The 22,205-nt window shown below is 45.2% G+C and overlaps 1 protein-coding gene across 3 annotated transcripts in view; it reads left to right on the top strand.

Moving 5' to 3' along the window:
• The window catches only part of camsap2b (calmodulin regulated spectrin-associated protein family, member 2b), a 38,789-nt gene that overhangs the window by 14,594 nt on the left and 1,990 nt on the right, over positions 1-22,205 (top strand). The window contains exons 3-21 of one of the 3 annotated variants that reach the window (XM_020045532.2): positions 1,965-2,135; positions 4,333-4,407; positions 9,590-9,731; positions 11,447-11,586; positions 13,372-13,462; positions 13,634-13,730; positions 13,876-13,898; positions 14,012-14,360; positions 14,451-15,117; positions 15,199-15,339; positions 15,967-16,195; positions 16,451-16,631; positions 17,017-17,683; positions 18,335-18,471; positions 18,741-18,949; positions 19,986-20,082; positions 20,343-20,414; positions 21,268-21,377; positions 22,007-22,125. In XM_020045532.2, coding sequence (XP_019901091.2) covers positions 1,965-2,135; positions 4,333-4,407; positions 9,590-9,731; positions 11,447-11,586; positions 13,372-13,462; positions 13,634-13,730; positions 13,876-13,898; positions 14,012-14,360; positions 14,451-15,117; positions 15,199-15,339; positions 15,967-16,195; positions 16,451-16,631; positions 17,017-17,683; positions 18,335-18,471; positions 18,741-18,949; positions 19,986-20,082; positions 20,343-20,414; positions 21,268-21,377; positions 22,007-22,125 — 3,717 coding nt within the window. Of the gene's footprint in view, positions 1-1,964; positions 2,136-4,332; positions 4,408-9,589; positions 9,732-11,446; positions 11,587-13,371; positions 13,463-13,630; positions 13,731-13,875; positions 13,899-14,011; positions 14,361-14,450; positions 15,118-15,198; positions 15,340-15,966; positions 16,196-16,450; positions 16,632-17,016; positions 17,684-18,334; positions 18,472-18,740; positions 18,950-19,985; positions 20,083-20,342; positions 20,415-21,267; positions 21,378-22,006; positions 22,126-22,205 lie in introns of all 3 variants that reach the window. The other 2 variants (XM_020045531.2, XM_013133231.3) reach the window with 2 other exon arrangements.

The raw sequence follows: 22,205 nt of genomic DNA, 5'->3' as shown, positions 1-22,205 counted from the left end.
CCTAAATCACCAAAACACTGTCTATGAACTAGTACACAAAAAGATGTGTGTAAACCTGTTATTGCCTCAAAAGAGGGCTCTACCAATTATTAATGTGAAAGGGTATTTTTTTAAATACTAAAATTAAACCAATGTCATCTTACAGCATTTGATTTTGAGTGTCAGTGTTTTAAAATAAAATATCAGACAGAACCACATTGCAATGTACAATTTGTAATTCAGTAAAATTACAGATTTGGTCAGGAGTTTGAATATTTCTAAACAGCATTGTATTTGGTTCACTCTATAGTATTGGATTATTTTGAGAATTTATATTCTCACTGAATTTTTACCACTTTTTTCCATGTGGACTGCAGTGGCTCTGCAGTTACACTGGGTTTACACTGTAGTTCCATGGTGGTAATACTATTAAAATAGACGTTTCTGGCACTGGAGTAGAAGAACTGGTGGAAATCACAGAACGCTTGATCAGTTTGTCTCCTCTATTGAAAATACAAGGTATAAGACACTGAGTATAAACAATCAATTATACAGCGGGGAGAACAAGTATTTGATACACTGCCGATTTTGCAGGATTTCCTACTTACAAAGCATGTAGAGGTCTGTAATTTTTATCATAGGTACACTTCAACTGTGAGAGATGGAATCTAAAACAAAACTCCAGAAAATCACATTGTATGATTTTTAAATAATTAATTAGCATTTTATTGCATGACATAAGTATTTGATACATCAGAAAAGCAGAACTTATAAATTAATCAAATGTATTTTATAATGCCCTTTTTACATCAGCAGTCACAAAGAGCTTTTACAAATACTAAGCCTGAAACACCAAAAAGCAAGCAACAATAGAGTGGCTGCACAGAGGCTAGGAAAAACTCCCAAGTATGGTCGCAATGTAGGAAGAAACCTAGAGAGGAACCAGACTCTGAGGGGTGGCCAGTCCTCTTCTGGCTGTTCTGATTGAAGATAATAAGATTACATTACCTTTTTGGTCACGTCCATGTTTTTGTGGGTTGACAAGCAGGTTAATAAATTAATGTGGGCTGTGACCAGAGTTTAAAAACAATCCAAGTCAGTTGTATGTCCTGGTGGACAAGGACTGGGACAATAAGGTGGGTTGTGGGCAGTGACAGCAGGAATCACCAGGCAGCAACCTGATCAGTAACACAACCAGGAGGACTTTGGACAGGGATAGCTACGATTCATTTGGGCCCACTTTGATACAACCTCATGTATGCCCTAGTTTATTACAGACCTATTACATACATTATGACTAGGGTATAACACTAATAAATGGTGTGTTTCTAATGTAACATACTGTAATTTCAGCTCTAATCAACTGACTGGAGATCAGCTCTTACCACAAGCAGTTGCCTGAAGGATCTAAATGTGAAGTGACCTATGTCACAGGCAGAAAGTAAACACGTGCTGGGTGATGCTAGACTGGAGTGGACTCATGCAGGGGCGGAAACAGGAAGGGGAGGGAGAGCTACTGGTTGTATTGACCACCAGGGAATGGGACTGGAAAGGCCAGGAGAATGCCATGCTTTTGTCCTGTTGTAATCAGACAAATACACACTCTAACACACCTTTAAACCATTCCCCATATACAGTTTAAGGGACACCCAAGAATGTTTTGGAAAACAATTTTGTACCAAATGTCCCCAGTGTTTTTATTTGACCTATATTTGAACTGAGATGTGTATCTTTGACCCTCAGGTTAACCAGCTTTTCGGTGACTAAAATTAGGGAATGGCATCTAATGTTGTCTGTGAATACTGATAATGGGATATATGGCCAAACAAAGACATCGCGATTACATTCCCACCCAAAACGGTTATGCAGTAGCACGATAACACACAGCATTCAGTCTTATATAGCTGTTGAATCTAACATATCCACACTGATGTGGTTTTATGGGCCAGCCCTACCTCTGAGAGGATCCTCTCTGTCTTCCCCAGAGTTCCCACCTGGCTCTGATGGACACACTGATGATGGCGTACACGGTGGAGATGGTGAGTGTGGAGCGGGTGATGGCCTGCGTTCACCGCTACACCCCCTCCCACCCCGACGGCCGGATCAGAGACCTGCCCTACGACACCGAGGATGCAGTCACTACTTGGATTAACAAGGTTGGTGAGGAAACTGGGTCATACGCGGACAGTGGCTTCGGGACATACTGTATTCCCACCTTTTCTTTTACCGTCATTCATCACAAAATACCCCGTAGTGACAAAGTGAAAACACATTTTTAAAATGCAAGAGTGTCTGATTTTGACTTGATTTAGAAAGACACAAATGTCTAAGTCAATGTCTATACAAGGTCCCACACATGATGAACATGATTCTGGAGAGTCCTGGCTCCTGTTTTTTGTTGGATCCCAGCTGAGCTTATTGACATGATTCCTTGGAGAAGCTCATGTGCTCCCCGCTCCCTCTGACAGGCCAAGTCCAGGCAGACATACACACACACACACACACACATATAACGAGCCATGCATGGATAGATGCCCACTCAGGCTGACATACAGTATGTGGATGGATGAACTCAACATTAACATCAATACACACACATACAGTACACAGAAAAGACATAGATACACACATAATTCCTCACTCCTGGTTGGGACACACACAGCACTGTTCTCCATGGCAGTCTAAGAGCAGTCTGTAGGAGTTATGGTCCATGGCAGTGACAGAGCAGTCTATAGGAGTTATGTTCCATGGCAGTGAGAGAGCAGTCTGTAGGAGTTATGGTCCATGGAAGTCTCAGAGCAGTCTGTGAGAGTTATGATCCATGGCGGTCTCAGAGCAGTCTGTAGGAGTTGTGTTCCATGGCAGTGACAGAGCAGTCTGTAGGAGTTATGGTCCATGGCAGTGACAGAGCAGTCTATAGGAGTTATGTTCCATGGCAGTGAGAGAGCAGTCTGTAGGAGTTATGGTCCATGGAAGTCTCAGAGCAGTCTGTGAGAGTTATGATCCATGGCGGTCTCAGAGCAGTCTGTAGGAGTTGTGTTCCATGGCAGTGACAGAGCAGTCTGTAGGAGTTATGTTCCATGGCAGTCTCAGAGCAGTCTGTAAGAGTTATGGTCCATGGCGGTCTCAGAGCAGTCTGTAGGAGTTGTGTTCCATGGCAGTCTCAGAGCAGTCTGTAGGTTTTATGTTCCATGGCAGTCTCAGAGCAGTCTGTAGGAGTTATGGTCCATGGCAGTGACAGAGCAGTCTGTAAGAGTTATGGTCCATGGCCGTCTCAGAGCAGTCTGTAAGAGTTATGTTCCATGCCAGTGACAGAGCAGTCTGGAGGAGTTATGTTCCATGCCAGTGACAGAGCAGTCTGTAGGAGTTATGTTCCATGCCAGTGACAGAGCAGTCTGTAGGATTTATGTTCCATGCCAGTGACAGAGCAGTCCGTAGGAGTTATGTTCCATGGCAGTGACAGAGCAGTCTGTAGGAGTTATGTTCCATGCCAGTGACAGAGCAGTCTGTAGGAGTTATGTTCCATGCCAGTGACAGAGCAGTCTGTAGGAGTTATGTTCCATGCCAGTGACAGAGCAGTCCGTAGGAGTTATGTTCCATGGCAGTGACAGAGCAGTCTGTAGGAGTTATGTTCCATGCCAGTGACAGAGCAGTCTGTAGGAGTTATGTTCCATGCCAGTGACAGAGCAGTCTGTAGGAGTTATGTTCCATGCCAGTGACAGAGCAGTCTGTAGGAGTTATGTTCCATGCCAGTGACAGAGCAGTCTGTAGGAGTTATGTTCCATGCCAGTGACAGAGCAGTCTGTAGGAGTTATGGTCCTGTGTTACATCACTGAAGCCCTTAGAAAGGCAGCCACCCTAGAATAACACAACAGGGTTATTTTGAGGAAACTTGTCAATGGACTTTTTTCCTCATAAACTTTTATTACGTCTGTTATACACTTTTCTAACTTCCCAGTGTCATTTATGACCTTATGAGACGTGGCAATGTGTTGATGTCCTGAATGATAAAGCGATATTATTGCTTTATTGTTGCTACATTGAGGTAAGGGCTGTCTAGCCACACATGCAGTTTAGTCAGTCACCAGACACTATTGTCCCTGAAAGTCACTGTTTCCGTTCTTTCTTTCTCTCTCTCTCTCTCTCTCTCTCTCTCTCTCTCTCTCTCTCTCTCTCTCTCTCTGTAATTGAAACACACACAGCCTCTCCATGTTTTTCCCATCATTCCACTCACTGCTTATTGCTAACGTGACCGTCAATAATAACGCTTCACTCTCTCCCGTCCCTCTCTTCCTCCCTCCTTCTCTGTCGCCTCCCCCTTTCTGTCCCCTCCCTCTCCCCCTCTTTCACTAGGTGAATGAGCACCTCAGGCAGATTGTGGTGGACGAGCAGCGGTTCAGAGAGAGCAGTGCTACTGCATCACAGAGGGTGAGTACTGACACATACAAATATAAAGCCATATACACATATACACTCACCTAAAGGATTATTTGGAACACCATACTAATACTGTGTTTGACCCCCTTTCGCCTTCAGAACTGCCTTAATTCTACGTGGCACTGATTCAACAAGGTGCTGAAAGCATTCTTTAGAAATGTTGGCCCATATTGATAGGATAGCATCTTGCAGTTGATGGAGATTTGTGGGATGCACATCCAGGGCACGAAGCTCCCGTTCCACCACATCCCAAAGATGCTCTATTGGGTTGAGATCTGGTGACTGTGGGGGCCATTTCAGTACAGTGAACTCATTGTCATGTTCAAGAAACGAATTTGAAATGATTCGAGCTTTGTGACATGGTGCATTATCCTGCTGGAAGTAGCCATCAGAGGATGGGTACATGGTGGTCATAAAGGGATGGACATGGTCAGAAACAATGCTCAGGTAGGCCGTGGCATTTAAACGAAGCCCAATTGGCACTAAGGGGCCTAAAGTGTGCCAAGAAAACATCCCCACACCATTACACCACCACCACCAGCCTGCACAGTGGTAACAAGGCATGATGGATCCATGTTCTCATTCTGTTTACGCCAAATTCTGACTCTGCCATCTGAATGACTCAACAGAAATCGAGACTCATCAGACCAGGCAACATTCTTCCAGTCTTCAATTGTCCAATTTTGGTGAGCTTGTGCAAATTGTAGCCTCTTTTTCCTATTTGTAGTGGAGATGAGTGGTACCCGGTGATGACTTCTGCTGTTGTAACCTCAAGGTTGTGCGTGTTGTGGCTTCACAAATGCTTTGCTGCATACCTCGGTTGTAACGAGTGGTTATTTCAGTCAAAGTTGCTCATCTATCAGCTTGAATCAGTCGGCCCATTCTCCTCTGATCTCTAGCATCAACAAGGCATTTTCGCCCACAGGACTGCCGCATACTGGATGTTTTCACACCATTCTTTGTAAACCCTAGAAATGGTTGTGCCTGAAAATCCCAGTAATTGAGCAGATTGTGTAATACTCAGACCGGCCCGTCTGGCACCAACAACCATGCCACGCTCAAAATTGCTTAAATCACCTTTCTTTCCCATTCTGACATTCAGTTTGAAGTTCAGGAGATTGTCTTGACCAGGACCACACCCCTAAATGCATTGAAGCAACTGCCATGTGATTGGTTGATTAGATAATTGCATTAATGAGAAATTGAACAGGTGTTCCTAATAATCCTTTAGGTGAGTGTACAGTACATACTTGTTTGTTTGTGTTTTTCTGCCCTTGTGGGGACCTGAAACTTAACCCTAATCCAGAATTATCCAGAATCCATTTTCCCTGACCCTAACCATAGCCTAAATAACCTACATTTTATGCCTCAATTTAACTTAGCCCTACTGCCTAAACCTAACCATTAATGCCAAAACGTAAAAGTAACCCCAATTCTAGGAGACCGGCCAAAAAAACCTTTTTCTAGTTTTAGCTTAGACTCTCTCTCTCTGACACACACACACACACACACACACATACACCCAGATACTCTAATTTCTCTCCATCATTAGCCTCGGTTGACATGGTCTGATGTAACAGTCTAGACAGGGTCTCCCAGGCCCAACAGCAAGGGCCCCTCAACAAATCTTTCAAACTCCAGTCACCATACAGAAGCACACAATTGTTTTCTTTCTTTCGGTCCCTCTTTCTCTCTGGCCACATTCACTCTTTTTTCACACCCCTCACTTTTTCTCTCTCTTTTTGACACACACACACACCCACAGATCTGCTCAGTGTCATGCCAGCTCTATTAGATTTTGGAAAGAGACACTTTACTGTTAGACAGAAAAGAGAGAGAGAAACACATATACACACACACAGAGCAAATCAAAGACACCGAGACAGACAGAGAGAGACAGAGTGACAGTTCTGTACTGTTGTTAAGTTTAGTCTATCCCTCTGTTTTATTACAATGCTGTCTGAAGATCAGCGATTTACAGTAAACAAACACTATAATCAAATCAGAAGATGCCCATCCTCATAACCTGTAAACATATCTAGACTTACCTGTATAAACAAAGGGTAAACAAAGAAGACATGTGACCAGAGCAAACAAGTCATGTGACCAGAGCTCAACTCCCTTATGCAGGGAATCTATTGAATAGATGCTCTTTAAAGAGCCATACAATTACATCAGTAAATAAATTACTGGACCAACTCAAAATATTTTCTCTGTGTCTCTGGTACATTAGAGGAGAAGGATCCTTATCTGAGCTGAAGATACACAGGCATATGCCGTAGCGCATTTGTGTGCTCTTGCGCATGCATACACACACACACACACACACACAGCTCTTGCCCTTCCCACACACAGTTTTTTTCTAAGTGTGAAATAAGGAGTTCCTGCTGAGTTGAAGGGAGATCTTGACGTGCCTATTAGCCTCAGCCAGAGGCAAACTGGATGCTCCCAATTAGCTGCTCTGGCACATGGTCTGTCAGAACCTTCCCTGTCCATCGCTGCCTTCATCAGGGTCAGCGCAGACACTGCAGAGGCCGCCATCACAAAGGGCTCCTTTCATAGGGCATTACTTATGACCAGAGCCTTGTGAGTCTTATTGGCCGTGGGTCAAAAGTAGTGCACTATAGAGTGGATATGGTGCTGTTTTGGAGACAGACAAGGTAGTTGGTTTATATTCACCGCTTGAAAACAGAGGGAAACGTCAAGCTCAGACTGCCTGTTTAAAACAGTTGATTGAGTGTGATTGGGAACAGTCCTTTAACAAGACCACTGTGTGTTATGATGAGATGGGATGGTTGCTTGTGTATGAGAACTTCCTCTCTGGAGGACTCTGAGGCAGTGGGTGAGTTGGATTCACAGTGAATGTATTGGCATCCTTCGTACCTCCACAGCGGATAAAACAGTCCCCGATTGTATCAGTTGACTCAGATGATGAATTACTGTCACTCCCTAATTACTGTCCCCTTTCCCCTTGCTGTCCTGTGCAATTTTAATTCAAGGATCCAGACAAATGGTATTGGCGACTGGTACCTGTGAGTCCATATATCAGACCCCGCTCCCCAAAAGTTCCTAATCCCTCCCGCCTCATACCCTATCCCACATGCAGCCCTGTGTACCCTAGCCCCGCCCACTCCTTCCCTGGTTACCACCCATTCCTTCCCCGGTTACCGCCCACTCCTTCCCCGGTTACTGCCCACTCCTTCCCTGGTTACCTCAGTAATTTAGCAGCCACAGGTAATCAACTCACTACATCACACACCAGACAGAACACCACTGCTTTCTGCTCTGAGGGAGAATCCGGCGTTTAGAGCTGTATTACTTTTATTGGTTACATACACATTATAGCAGAGGTTGTTCCAAGTCTAGGGAAATGTTTAGATCTTGGCCTGTAAATTATTTAGTCGGTGAAATAACACAACTCATAAAGCAAAGATACTGTCCGTCAAGTACAGTACAAAAATTGTCAGCTTATCCTACCCTAAGATATACCTTAATCAAAAATATAAGAATGTACCCAAGTCAGATAAGGGGATGTCTTTGTACCTCCATCCACTCAGCTCTCCTGGACTGCAGGGGGAGATTTATATATGTAAATCGATCTGATGGTTCATGTAGGACTGTGAGACTAGTGTTAATCAATGAAAGGCTCATTCACCCACAACTATGTGTAAATGTATTACACATGGTATTGTAAACCTGGTGGACGTGCCCTGGGGGCCTGGCTGTTTTTTCTTCAACAAAGACGCTGCGTAAAAATGCAAATAAAGACAGAATGCAATGATGTGCAATTCACTTATCCACGTATTTAATTGAAAATAGTAAAAAGACAACATATCAAGTGTTGAAACTGAGAAATGTTATGCCTGCAACATGTTTAAAAAGAAGTTGGGACAGGGGCATGTGTTGCATCTCCTCTTTTTTTAACAACACTCCTTAAGTGTTTGGGAACTGAGAACTGAGGTTGCTGTAGTTTTGAAAGTGGAATGTTGACCCATTCTTGCTTGATATAGGATTGGTAGCAGCTCAACAGTTCGGGGTCTCCTTTGCTGTATTTGTCATTTCATAATGACATAATGATTTGTCATTTCATAATTTATGCTGCCTTCACAGAAGCGCAAGTCACCCAGGCCATGTGCACTAATGCACCCCCATACCATCACGTTGGCTGGCTTTTGCACAGTGCCCTGATAACAAGCCTCTTCTCTTTAGCCTAGAGGATGCGGTGTCCATGATTCCTGAAAATAATCTCACATTTTGTCAGACCACAGGACAGTTTTCCACTTCGCCTCAGTCCATCCATCCAGTCCAGCCATCCAATATTGGTTTTCGCCCTAGTCCCTTGCATACAGAGATTAATGATATGGTCTACCATAGATTATGAGATCCTCAAACTTTGCTATTTTACATTGTGATACCTTATTCTTGAATTGTGGCACTATTTGCCCGCAGTCTTTCACAGAGTAGAAAGACTCCCCATCCTCACTTCTGATAGTCACATCCTCTCTGGAATGATCTTTTAATACCCAATCATGTTACTGACCTGTTGCCAGTTGACCTGATTAACTGTGTGATATTCCAGCAGGTTTTTTATTATTACACGTCTCCAGTCTTTTGCTGTCTTTGTCCCAGCTTTTTTGAAACGAGTCACAAGTATCAAATTCAAAGAGAGCATGAATTTTCCAAGAAACAATAAATCAGTTTCAACATTTGATATGTTACCATAGTACTATTTTCTATTGAATATAGGGTTTAGATGATTTGCACATCATTGCATTCTGCTTGTCTTCCCATTTAACACCACTTTTCTGGAAACGGGCTTGTCATTTCATTTCTATACAGAACAAAGTGCTCTAGTAAAGGTATGACTGGTCCAATCCACAGTCTCCACCTGTTGTCTTTGCATGCAGCGACGTCCTACCACCGACCACCCAGACTAAAATACTGTATGATCGCGCGTGTGCGTGCGTGCGTGCATGCGTGTGTGTGCGCATGAAACACAGAAAGAGAGAGAGAGAGAGAGAGAGGGTGTGACTAGGTATCTGTGCTTGACCCAAGACTGCTTGTGTTCTTCTGTCAGAGGAGCCATTCTGCACAAGGCCATCCGTCCTCCTCCTGGCTCTGAGTCTATAGATCAGCTCACTGACCCTAGTCTCTGTCGTTGCCATGGCTGCAGGCTCGCTACAGGAGGGAGCATGCTCAGCAGAGGTCAGCTCCAGTTGCCCCCCTTGTGGACAATCTGCTGAAGGACAACACGGACGGCTGTGCCCTGGCCGCACTCATTCACTTCTACTGCCCGACGTCTGTCAGACTGGAAGGTACTGTACAACAAGGTCACCACTGACCTCCGGTTGGGCCGACTTTATAGCGAGGAGCGTTTCTTTTTGCCCACATGACTGGATTTTTATGAATGTGCTTTTTTGGTGGCCCCAGTCAGTGCCGTGTTGTGTGTGAGAAGCCCAGTAGGGTGGCCTTCCTGAAATACTGGTGCCGGTATGCCCGGGTCTCTCATCATTTGAACCGTTAGACGTGGTCACTACAGAAGAGGGAATTGTATGACCTGAAATGACACTACCAGGAACATCCCTACCATCATGACCTGACAGAGATGAGGTTAGACTAGGTCCCAAAGAGACTAACTATCTTTCCCAGTATTATGATGTGGAAGGATCTTGTCTGGAGGGAAGATTACCCTCTAGTGGTGATGTTTAATTTGGCAATTCCAGTCTGTCATGTTCTGTTGAGGACTGTTTTTCAATGCTAATCATTTCAATAGGGGGCGCTAAGGGTCGATGGTTTGATTCACGCAGGGCCATGTAAAAATATATGCATGCGTGACTGTTATTTGCTTTTGAAAAAAACATCTGCTCAATAGTATATTATTATTAATAACAGTTCATAATTAAGGTGTTGTGTTGTGCTGTGCAAGTGTGTCATTTGGAAGCGTTTTGCACATCCCAGCCACCTTGATAGAGTTGTGTCACAGCTAGGGGATCAGCCATTATTGATCATGTTGAAATAATTCGCTCATGGGCAGAGCAACTGCTGGTGTGGGGCTCTAACTGCTGGTGTGGGGCTCTAACTGCTGGTGTGGGGCTCTAACTGCTGGTGTGGGGCTGTAACTGTTGGTGTGGGGCTCTAACTGCTGGTGTGGGGCTCTAACTGCTGGTGTGGGGCTCTAACTGCTGGTGTGGGGCTGTAACTGTTGGTGTGGGGCTCAACCAACTCCTGCACCTGAGTGATATATAACATGAAAGAAAGATGGGGATAGTGAGGGAGAGAAAGAAAGAGTGGCATGTTTCCTCCTGGAGCTTGTTGATACAGCAGCCTGTGAGCCAGCCTCCGCCCACTGAATGCCACAGGCCTGGCTCAGATATGATTCGTCAGGCGTTTGACTGCAGTACAGTCCGTTAGACTAGAGAGCCGTTGGTTGTTATTTTTTCAAAGATAAACATTTCCACTCCCCTCTGTGAGTGCCCAGTTATATATAGATAAATCTAGTGTGCTAGAATGGGATAGCGTAAAGATGTGCCATAACAGAAACCGTTACGACAGTACGTGACAATCCTTCCATTCACTTCCATTTCATAGAATTTTCCATTTGGCCTAGCGCAGAAATACAGTATTTCCTGAAGAATCCGGAGGCTGATGCCGTCACTGGCCAAACCTCCTTTAGCTCCTTCTGGTGCGGGCAGCCCCTTATGACATCATTGTCAGTGTCTGTGTGGTGTCCCTGCCCTGGGTCCTGTCTTCCAACACTGCTTCTCTGACTGGGATTCTGGCCAAATACTTATACTTACTTAAATACAAATACATGAACGTCTCTAAACCAAAGCTATTTTAATGCTTTTGCTTTTTTACAATTGTGCATGAATGCTGTGAATAAACTGAATGAAATGTAGATGTAGTGAATATACTGTATATTGACAACAACACAGTGATGCACTTTTCGAATGCCTTTGAAAACAAACCCTGAAAGGAGAACGGTCACAGTAACCCCGCCCCTGGTCTGTCTTTTCTCCCCGCCCTCTAGATATCTGTCTGAAAGACACCATGTCACTGGCTGACAGTCTGTACAACCTGCAGCTGGTGACAGATTTCTGCAGGGACAACCTGAACCACTGCTGCCACTTCTCCCTGGAGGACATGCTCTATGCCCACTCCTCCATCAAGGTACGGACAGCGAGGGGGGAAGGGAGGGGTACCATCTGGGTTGAGTAAAGGGACAAGGAGGATAGATGTTCAAAAATTACTTGTTGGCAAGAATGAATCTTCAATGACTTTCCAGTGTACAGTTGTATGTGGGTGGAGGGGCTTTGTTTGTGTGTGTGTGTGTCTGTGTAATGCATTTTGACACAATGACCTTTCCACTAGGTCATAAGCTTGGAAGTTGCTGTATCGCTATAGGAATTTTAGAACAGTTAGGGCTGTGGCCAAAGTCTTCCTGTAAACAGGCAAACTGACAGACAAACATTCAGACAGACAGACAGGCTGACAAAAATTCAGACAGACCGACCGACATACAGACAAACATTCAGACAGAAGACTGACATACCTACAGACAGACAAACAAACAAACAGGCAGACATACAGACAAACATTTAGACTGACTGACATACATACAGACAGACAAACAGGCAGACATACAGACAAACATTCAGACAGACAGACAGAGACAGACAGACAGGTCATGCTATCGCCTCTGTGCCTGCCCCTTCCTTTCCCTTTTGTTCTGTTGTTTGGTGCGTTTCTGTTAGAGGAAGACACAGTGATCGTTGAGCTGCTTGTTCTTTATTTGCTTCAATAAAGACATACTGCTAATACACATACAGTACATATTTTGTCTCTGACTCAACTAAGATGTTTTCAGTGTGAGGCAGGACATAGTGGACAACCATGTTATGTGCTTCTAAACCCCCAGAATGCATTGCAAGTAGCATAGGAGTATTCAGAACCAGTTTGGTCCTGTCCCTGATAGTTGGTACACTGTTTCCTTTTCTGAGACTGCCTGTGTGTATGTATGTGTGTGCATACACCGCTTAGTGTGTATTAGTGGAAAAAGTGAATGTGAAGACCATCAAAGAACATTTGAAAAGCAGCCAAAACCCCTGGTCCCAACTGACCACCTCCATGAACCCCTAAACAGACATCCACTGTGTGTGTGTGTTTGTGTGTGTGTGTGTGTGTGTGTGAGAAAATGAACACTGTTCATACCCATTGTTTGTGGAGAAGTGTGTTCTAGACAAAAAACTGTATTCGATTTCCAAGAGATTTACCAATATAAAGACAATATCCAAGAAACAGCATGCTAGAAACTAAATCGTTGTCTCAGTTTCATGGTCTTTCCCATAGAAGGGGAGGCCCATATGTTGTTTTAAAGGCTCTCTACAAATGAATAACATTTCTATGGAGGTTTCCAGAGCTACTTTGTTTCTGATATTACATCATGAAACCATGAAGTCATATTAAGGTTTCAGTTAATGTGGTGAGTGTGGCATACTAAAGAATATTCCAGATGGTGTTTCAACCGTTCTCCCAATGTACACAAGATTTATAACAATGGAAGGCTGTTTAATGCCGACACAACATGTTTTCTGACAGTTAAAAAATAACTTTTATATCTAACCCTAAACTTAAAATTCAATACCTAACCAATAAGCCTACAAAAGCATTTAGCAATGTCAGGACTTGCACGTGTCATGTTTTCCTGGGATGTCTTGAAACAGTAGGAAGACATGCACGCACACACACATACACACACATACATAAACACACACAGTTACCTAGCAACAGAGGTAGCTTACCTGCTATCCCTGACTGGATCATTGATCCACCAGTCCATATGGGTTGCCTCCTCTGTGACTTGTCTCAATAGAGACACCTAGTGGATAATTCTGCTATTTGGTTCTTTTAGCTTGTCCTTGCTCCTGCCTATGTCAGTGTTTTTCCCTGTTGCAGAGTAACTACCTGGTGTTTATGGCAGAGCTGTTCTGGTGGTTTGAAGTGGTGAAGCCTTCGTTTGTACAGCCCAGAGTCTTTGACCCAGAAGGTGAGGATATAGGTGTTGGGAGTAAAACATTTGGAAATTGATGATTTGGAGAATAAAGATAAACGACTGCATTTATATTTCACAGAGCATTTCAGTATTCACCGCAACCCACGTCACATTGCTTTATTGGATTTATATGGTGAAAGCTGGTTGGTTTTTGGTTTTCAGCAGCCTCTGATCCAGTCCAGTCATCAAGGACTATGGCTCCGGTCTGTAGCCCAGCCAAGCAGGACTTAGTGGACAGACCAGGCAGCCCAGAACACAAGAGGTAAAATGTTATATTAAATGGAAAAATCCAATGTTCCCTAATTCAACAAGTTTGTGAAAGTCCCAGTGTAGTTAATCTCAGCAGAGATGTGCTCTTGAGCTTAATCTTAATGCTCTCCTACTCAATGTCTCACTGCCTTTTTCAGGCTTCAACCAGACGCTGTGTCAGGTAAGAACATGGGAACCATCCTCGACTGACAGTCATAAGCACGTCGTTCTGAAGACTGCTAGTTCTCTTTGCTTTAGTCTCTGTGTGGAAGTAACCTCCCTCGTGTCTGACAGGGGTGATAAAGCGCTCGGCCTCCATGTCCTATGTGGATGGCTGTGTGGGGACATGGCCTCAGGAGAGACGCTCCAGGGGCATCTCCTTTGAGATCCCTCTGGACGGGGACCCTCATGTCACTCCCTGTGCCGGTCCCTCCCTCCGGGCCATGACCCGCTCCGCCAGCACAGAGGGCCTGGGGGCATTCAAAGTTCACCACGCGAGCCAGGGGGCCATGAGGCGGCACCTCTCCTTTCAGCCAGTCAATGTCAACGGCCAGAGCAGCGACGGCGGACACATACCTGAGGAGGACTACGTCCAGAAAACACCGGGTCGTAGCCAGACTCAGCCACGCAGGAACCAGAACAGGTACGTACGATGGCTGCGATGGTAAGGACTTCCCCGTCTTGGGCTTTATAACCTGGAAGGCGATAATAAGGGATCGGTCCCGCTGTCTAGATCTTCCAACGGCGTTCTTCTGGAAAATGGCAGTGGGGGCAGTGGGCCCGTCAGCCCGTCGACACCCCCGAGCATTGAGGAGGCCCTGAAGATCATTCACGACACCGAGAGACCCCACAGCAGCCTGGGGTCTGGGGCCAACGGCTTCTTCCTCCACGATGGAGCTGAACCACCCGAACCAGGAGAGCACCCGGACGACTCCCGAGGATCGGCTAAGGCCCGGGCGGACGAGGCCGACCCCAACTCGGCCTCTACGGAGGAGGTGGACACAGGGATTCACGTGAGGACAGAAGATATCCAGGAGAGTTTGGACGAGGACAACTCTTCTCTCAGGGATTACTCTGATATGGACCCGGATTTTGAGGCTATGACTCGATCCTGTCCTCTTCCCCAGGGGAATGGAGAGAGGGGCGTGAGGAATGGAGATGGGAATGGAGAGAGGGGAGAGAGGAGCAGCCCAGGTCTTAGCTCGGTGCCCCCAGCCCCTCTGTCCCATGTTCCCAGCCCCGCCTCGTCCTCAGGGGGTTCTGGGGGCGTGGTTCGCATGACCAGCTTCGCTGAGCAGAAGTTCCGCAAACTGGAGGGCCGGAGCAGTGGAGGGACCACCCCCGAAAGCTCTGAGCTCAACGTTCCCAACACACCGCCGACACGAACTGCCACGCCCGAGGTTAGTCGAGAAATGCTCTCTAATGTCGGTTTTGGTTACTCTTCTGCCCACCCTTTAAACTTATTCTGTCTTCCTTCTCAGATCTCCTGCCCCGCACAACCAGCCCTGACCCCACCCACACCCTCTCCCAGAGACCACACCCACCTTTTGTCATCAGAGATGGTACACCTGAAGATGAAGCTGGAGGAGAAACGCAGAGCCATTGAGGCCCAAAAGAAAAAGGTATATATTTAATCTAGCCTTTTTATTTTTATTTTTGGTTTAGGTGATGTCGAAATGTGTGTTGTTGTACAAAATAAACCAATCAGAGTATCAAAAAATACTCTGAATATTTTTTGCTTGACCCACGTGTGTTCCAGTTCTGGCACAACACTGGTTTCAGGGACCAGGATCCATGTGTTTCTCGGACCAATCAGATGATTTGTTCCTTTTTGCACCCTGAGAGGCTTCAGGAAAATTCCTTGCAGAGAGGAACCTTATGTCTGTGGGCAGCTGGTCGCATTTGGCTGCAGAGAGGAGTTTGAGTAGCCAGACAAGACTTATCCAGCCTCCAAAAGCAGCTTCTTTTTGGCTTCGGCTGAACTGGCCCATTCTCTAGGGATTTCTATTCCCTATTTCCAACAGGGTCTGGTCAAAAGTAGTGTACTGTGTCGGAGCTTGAGTCAGAGACACCCTCAACATACCACCCTGAACAATAAAAAAAATACAAGTAATCAAATTCTACTAACAGGGTTTATTTTGAGAGCCAGTCAACGGATTTGAGTTACTTATCAAACCTAATCATGTTGATGGCGTTGATAAGGTCCCGGTTAATTGGTTGGAAAGATAACGGTTTCGTCACTGTCCCAGGTGGAGGCAGCATTCACACGTCACCGTCAGAAGATGGGCCGGACAGCCTTCCTCAACGTTGTGAGGCGGAAAGGAGTCACGCCGTCGCCCACCAGCCCCAGCCCCATTCCCGGGGGGCCAGACCTGGACAAACCTGCCCAGGATCTCCTACCCTCAGGCAGCCTGGGCCCGGTAGAGAGGTGCAAGCCTGACGGAGCCGCTCCCAAGTCCCCCTGTGAGGAGGGTGTAGGTGCGTCACCCCAAACGCCCCTTTGTTATCCACATGTGTTGTCTGTGTTTTTGGAGAACTAAGCCTAGATCCAAATCTGTCAGTGCTGTGTTGACATCTTTGGTTTGACAATGACCATTGGCAGACTGTTCAAAATGACCGAGCCGGGCTAGGGAGTAGCCATGCTGTGGACCGTTTGATTCAGTCCCTGGTGTGTCCGCGGTTGGTAGGTGTGATGCCAGTCTTCTAAAGTGTGTCATGCATGTGTTGCTCCAGGCGTTGGGGTCGGAGAGGTGGACCTTGGAGAGTACACTCGCTCCATCGAGAGGCTGAACACATCCCTGGGGTTTCTGCAGACAGAGATGCAGCGACTGGCCCAGCAGCAGGAGAGGATCATGGCCATGAGGGAACAGCAACAGGCCTGGGTCATACCTCCTCCAGAACCCTCACCACACAGGTAGGATCAGGCGTGTAGGGTCGAGGAGGTGTGGTATTTGTCCCAGGGATATACTGAGGGCTGGATCCAGCAACAATGTTCCAATGCAGAGTGCAGCCTTTACTCTGTTATAAAGGATTCAGGATTCAAAAGACCGGGTTTATGAATGTCTGATATATCATGGCTTTTAGCCAATCAGCATCCAAGATCCAAACTGCCCGGTTTATAATCATCAGTATCACGTAAATTATGCATAAATCTGTCAGTTTCTGAATGTAAATATTGGTAAAATATTTTGTGCATGTATCTATTATTATGTTTACTGTATTGTGATTAAAGCAGTCATATCAATGTTATTATTGCTTATTTTGTTATTTTAGTAAAGATGTTTCAACTCTCTCTACAGGCAGCTCCGGGAGCTCCGTAGCAACAGTGTAGCCGGACGAGGATCTGTGGGTTCCCTCTCCCCCATCTTGTCCTCAGCTGGAGGGTCCCCTCGCGCCCCTCACCGCTCCCCGGGAGGCATCAAGCGCCGACCGGCCTCCTTCCACTCCAGCACACCCCGCACACCGCGCCCCACGGAGCTCAAGGTGACCCCTTTCAGACGGATGCTCAACACCCCCACATCCGTGGACAGTTTGCCCAGGCTGAGACGCTTCTCCCCGAGCCAGACCCAGGTCACCTCCTTTGCCTACCTGGGACACGATGAGGGTCCAGGGGCTACGGAGGAGGGCAAGGAGAGGGGGACAGGGGGAGCAGAGGAACCCTTAAACCAAACCAAACTCCCTGAGACCGAGGTAGCAGCAGCGGGGATAAGGAGTGCAGGCACTCGTCCCTACTCGTCCACTAAAGAGTCAACCAAAGAGAGAGGACAGGTGGAGGAGAGCGGAGAGGAACGGAGGAAGGAGCAGCTGGCGGAGGTGCTGTCTCAGCCGGTCAGGGACCTGGTGGAGGTGCCTCTATCGTTGCTGAAGCCTCTGGATGGACGGGGACTGGAGACCAGTGGAGAGGGGGAGAATGGAGGAGAGCTGTATGGAGAAGACCAGAAAATGTGCTGTGGGTTCTTCTACAAGGTAAGGATAGTGTCAACTATGGAGCATACAGCATACGGTACCTCTCACTGTGAACACTGAATGTGTTCCTCAATCGAATTTATTTTATAAAGCATCAAAGTGCTTTTACAAAACACCTAGCCAGAAAGTGCTTTTATAAAACATCCAGCCTACCTTCTCCCTAGTACAGTTTAAAGTTCATACTGTTCATCTGGCACAACATGAACTATGTACACTATGACTCTTAAACCATGACTTCATCTGGGACACTAATTGTGTGTACAGTATGTAGGCCAAGGCATGACAGCTCACATAATAATGTTAGAACAGGAGACAGACTAGTTAGCAATGTCAGGAGAATATAGCCAACAGAGCTAACTATATGCTGCTACAGAATGGATAGCTTACATTTGCCCAGTGTATTTGCTGAGCGAAAAATAAAGACATGGAAAAATTGCCCCCGCTGCACAACATGTTTTTTATTAGTTATGATAGACATCCTCTGATATGGAATTCCATCTGAGATACGTTTGAGAAATCAGAACGGACACTGAGTGAGAGGATGTGACGGTTCTGTCTGACCAAATTTTTTCTCTGGAGCTACAAAGAACCATAACTTCTGCATGGCAGCCAAAGCCTAGTTCTATAAATGTGACTCCATCTGCACTCCAGGACGATGGGAAAGGAGAGGAGGACATGGCGCTGAAGAGAGCTGCTCTTCTGGAGAAGAGGTTGAGAAGAGAGAAGGAGGCACTGGAGAAGAAACAGCAGCAGGATCTTGAGCAGGAGCTGAAGAAGGAGGAAGCACGGTCAGTCTGGACCTCCAGATTCCGATAACTATCATTAGAGGTTCTGATAACTACAATTTCAGTGGTTTTCCGACCCAATCAACTTTTAGACTTGGTTATTAGCATAACTTTAGAAACTGTTCATTCCTATTTTTCTGTTTCTTCTGCCATGAACTATGCTAATTTAAAAGTCAAGAGATTTGGAGTGGAAAAGTTGTTGACCTATTTTTGCTAGGTAACTTTTACGATAACTTCCTAGAGAGTTTGTGTCTATTTGTGTTCCTGTCCAGGCTAAAAGCAGAGGAGGAGCAGCAGAAGAAAGAGGACGATAAGCAGAGGAGGGATTACATAAAGAATGAGTACATGAGGAGGAAGCACTTGAAGCAGGTTGAGGATATGGATGTCAGGCCACGCCATGGAAGTCTGAAAAAAAAGCCCCGCCCCAAATCCATCCACAGGGACGTCATGGAGTCACCCAAACCCCCCGTCCGAGCCACAGGTAACACACCCACAAACATTCACATAGAATTAAATGAATATGTATTGGTCATGTACACCACTTAGTAGATGTTATAGCAGGTAAAGCAAAATGCTTAGTTTACCAGCACCAACACTGCTGTAGAATGTCAGGAAATACAATACCCAAATAATAATAAAATAGACAACAAGAACAGTTATAGAACAAACGTAAAAGAACAATTATAAATATAAAATTACATTTTTACATTACAAGTACATTTACTGAGGCTTGCTTTAATGCTTTTGTGGGTGGGAGTTGAAGAATGACTTAACAGTTGAATTGCAGACAAGTAGAGCCAGGAGGAATTTAAACGTTCTCTACCTAGAATGTTTAAAAAATACTGTTAGATTAAATAATGGTAAATAATGCAAATTATGCTTATGTACTCAAATTCATATGAAATACACATTTAAGAATTCTAAGTTGGGATGGCCTAAACATGTGAAATAAAGTTGCTTTGGTCGGTCAAGCTTTTTGTTATGGAATGTATGGAAATATATTTTTATAGTCAATTCCAGTTTCAGCATTTTAAGTTGGAATAGCCTATACATGGGAAACAAACTTGGTTTCGACTGTGTAGCTTAAATGGTTCAACAGAAATAGATACTGTTAGTAGCACATTATAGAAATCCCATTCAAGGCAATGGACGTTTTATATGTTTAATTACAGACCTTTTTCTACATGTAAACTATGACCGGCATGTTTAGCTTAAAAGTTGTGGGAGTAGTAGCAGTCCAAATATGCAAGCCCCAGTAATTAGAATAAGCAAAGCAAGAATCCCTAAAATAATTGGTAAGTTTAGAGAGTATATACCTTTAAACAGAGGAAGAAACTGGCATGCACAACAGTAAATCAGTTAGGAAGAGCAATGTCAAGGATACCGCATATATACCTATAATGGTTAAAGAACAGTATGTAAACAGTTTTCTTTCTCCATATTTGGGGCATCAGTCCAAAGTGCAGGGCAGAGTGCCAGACACATTCAAATATGTCTTCTTGGTTTACCTCATTCAGGTACTCGACCACGTGGCTTTTCAGTCTCCAGCATGTCCCTGGCCTCCCTCAACCTGGCAGACACCGACAGCAACGCGGGAGATAAGAGGACCCCCAGGTAAGGCCAGATGTTGCCTGATTACAACGACGATACGGGATCTGCACAAACAGAGAGGCTCCCAGGCTGGCTGTGTTTTCCCAATGGACGGAGGGCTTTAGAAGCATGAATACTCCTTAACGAATACATTAACGTGTGTCTTATAACCTGTCTGTATAAAGAAACCTAAAGGTTTTTTTGTTCTTAAACTCTGCGTCCTGATCTTGTCTGTTCCTCTTTCCCTCCTCGGTCTGTTTCCCCCTGTTTGCACGGACCCCCAGAGCCAGTAAACTAGGCTCTGTGAGAGGCCATATCTCTTTCTTTTTAAGCTCTCCTACAGAGATTAAGGGAAGGTTAGTAAGGCCCGTGCCTTCCTACTAAGGCCTAGGCTTTCATCAAGCTTTCATGTTTATACTACTGCATCAAACCCCAGATTGTTCAATCAGTACAGTTTTATTTGAGGTAAATATATCTGAGAAAAATGACCCATAATGGAGATAGGCATGCATAGGCTCACATATAAGTCATGATGAAGTTTGAGCAAGCTACATACAGCGCACCAACATTAACTCTGAAAAACAACTGAGACATTAAAAACACCTGTTTTATTAGCTCCTATATGACACGCATGTTGTACCATTTAGGTGCTGGCCAATTACCTCCTTTAAAACTGCCCGACCATTCTGCTCAGTGCCGCAGTTCCTTCTGCCTCATTTCACACATCTCCAGCCTCTAATCCTCCTGGCTCCACTCTGCTTTCTGACTCACTGACTCCTGCTCTGCTTCCTCTGCTGCGGCATTGCTGCTAGGCTCAGCCTGCCCTGCCCTGGCTAACCCTCTGCTTCATGCTAGCTGCTCCATGCTAGCAGCCATAATAACGGGACTGTTTTGTAGCTTGGCTGTGCTCCGCTGCACATTCCTCTGTGTTCTCATCCCAGCCACGTCGAGATCACTTGGCTGGATGTAATAGGAGGGAATGTGGAGGTCTGCCTGGGAAGAACTGTGTCACATTGTCTGACCCTGTTTCTCTCTGTGTGTGTGTGTGTGTGTGTGTCTGTATTTGTATTATCTATGTGGTGTATCCGTCTGGTTTTGTGTGTGTATCTGTCATTCTCTTTGTGTCTGCACATGTTTTGTTGTTCCTCTGTGTGTGTGTGTGTGTGTGTGTGTGTGTGTGTGTGTGTGTGTGCGCGCGTACATCCCCAGGCCTGACTCTGCAGAGGGCAATCTGTCGTCCTGCCCGTCTCGTAATGGAGATAAGGACTGGGAGAACGAGTCCACAACCTCCTCAACTCCATCCAACCAAGAGTATACAGGTATGGACCACTCCATTATGTAAACACAGCATCCTGCTTTGTAAAGGAGACTTGTAGGTGCATCCAACCAGAACCAGAGTGTTGTCCAGTGCTTTTCAACAGTAAGCTTTGAGGAACTTTCTGCTTTGCCACAGCATTTTTCTTAGTATGTATTTTTCCTAGTAATAGTTTTGATCTTTCAAGTGATGCATAAGAAATTAAAACACCTGTTTCTTGACTAGGCTACAACTATATTGTTGTTACAAGTCCATTGCACTCTGGCTGTTGTTTCATCAGGAGTTAAGTCATTTTTGTCATTTATTTTGCTTATGAGTGATTACCACAGGCAAGTATGATGAGGCTTAAGCAAAACCACCGCCTTTACCATACAAACAAACTCTATTTCAAATAATTAAAGATGTTTATCACAGAGAGGCAATGATATGCAGCATAAATCAGAAGAAATGGAAGGTCATTTGCTGTAAATATTTGGGACCTTTTGGTACAGCAGTGTGTAACATGCCATCGGGGAGTACCTTGGTTCAGACTAGGAACCAGTGCTGTGGTCCACATGTAGAGCAGACTGTGTTATGAATATGTGTTTTGTCAGTCCATATGATTCTTATTTTGGTGTTCACTTCTTCTCTCAGGGCCAAAGCTGTACAAGGAACCTAGCGCCAAGTCCAACAAGCATATCATACAGAACGCTCTGGCCCACTGCTGCCTGGCAGGCAAAGTCAATGAAGGACAGAAGAACAAGATAATAGATGTATGAAATATGATTGAATACGGTATGTCACTTTTTCTCTTATTTGACTTTCATGTGACCTGTACTCCCCTCTGTCTTTC

The sequence above is a fragment of the Esox lucius genome, chromosome 3, assembly GCF_011004845.1.
Source record: "Esox lucius isolate fEsoLuc1 chromosome 3, fEsoLuc1.pri, whole genome shotgun sequence".
Lineage (NCBI taxonomy): Eukaryota > Metazoa > Chordata > Actinopteri > Esociformes > Esocidae > Esox > Esox lucius.
The sequence above is the reverse complement of the archived record's forward strand: the minus strand, read 5'-3'. Positions and strand labels throughout refer to the sequence as shown.